At 34.4% G+C, this 971-nt stretch overlaps 1 protein-coding gene across 2 annotated transcripts in view; it reads right to left on the minus strand.

The window, feature by feature from the left end:
* Positions 1-471: 471 nt before the first annotated feature.
* NDST4 (N-deacetylase and N-sulfotransferase 4) overlaps positions 472-971 on the minus strand; it is a 280,730-nt gene continuing 280,230 nt past the window's right edge. The window contains exon 14 of one of the 2 annotated variants that reach the window (XM_003798172.2): positions 472-638. In XM_003798172.2, the coding sequence (XP_003798220.1) occupies positions 519-638 (120 nt within the window). In that variant the 3' untranslated portion in view covers positions 472-518. The remainder of the gene's footprint in view (positions 639-971) is intronic. The other variant, XM_023518192.1, reaches the window with a different exon arrangement.

Consider the following 971-nt stretch of genomic DNA (forward strand, 5'->3'; position numbering starts at 1 on the left):
TGGGATTATATAATTTCTTTTCATAATAAAAAGAAAATTGTTTTTAAATTCACAAGGGGAAAATGTTAGCCCTTATTTCAGATATTGGATTACTACTAACCTCATTTACAGATACCTCAGTCTTCATGTTTTCCTTAAAATTTTAATTGGTTACTTGTATATAACGTGGGTCACGAATTATACATAGCTTATGAAACCTTATGGTTACGAGAGGGACTAGGTTGTGTTATACTCTCCACACTAGAAACTAGATAATGCTGCAAAATCCCAATTATTTCCCAAAAGCTTACACAGAGATTGATGCTATTAATTGCCAATGCGTGCATATATAACAGTTTTCATTTTATGAAAAAGATTGAAGTAAATTTTTTCACTCAGTTCTCTGTTGACAACCACAAGTGCATTAAAGGAATAAAAGTTGTGGGGGTTCTTCCTCTTCTTCTTCTTCTTCTTCTTTTTTTTTTGCTATTGAATAGTAAACGTAGGTCTCTCCAGAGCCTTGGTTCTCGTTTCCAGTGCTATCTCACTTTTTGCAGCTCCTGTCTTAACCAGGATGGCAGAGGCTGCCCCAGTCTATGTAGCAGTTTGGACAGTTCCACATTATGTTCTCGGTAGTAATTAGAGAGGAACGTTCTGGACTGGAAAGCAAAAAGAGAAAGAGTAATTGAAAGAAGCTATTAGTTTTATTAGTTCATCAAACAAGATTATGTCATTTACATTTCTTACGAAATTCTATTACAACACAGGTGTCTACAAAATCCTTTTTTGTACTTTCCCTCAAGTATCACTTATTTTTACATTTTAAAGAGATTTCGCAAAAATATAGCTGCAAAATAAAAATAGGTGCAGGTGTACGCTGTTTGCCCTGTATACCATTACAGCACATATTTATTGCGGGATTTATGAAGTCTACACAGAAAGAAAAATTGATGACAGGAGTACGATACTGAAGACGAATAAGACAGAAACCT

This window comes from Otolemur garnettii, unplaced genomic scaffold (assembly GCF_000181295.1).
Source record: "Otolemur garnettii isolate 467f Iridium unplaced genomic scaffold, OtoGar3 scaffold00129, whole genome shotgun sequence".
In the NCBI taxonomy this organism is placed as follows: domain Eukaryota; kingdom Metazoa; phylum Chordata; class Mammalia; order Primates; family Galagidae; genus Otolemur; species Otolemur garnettii.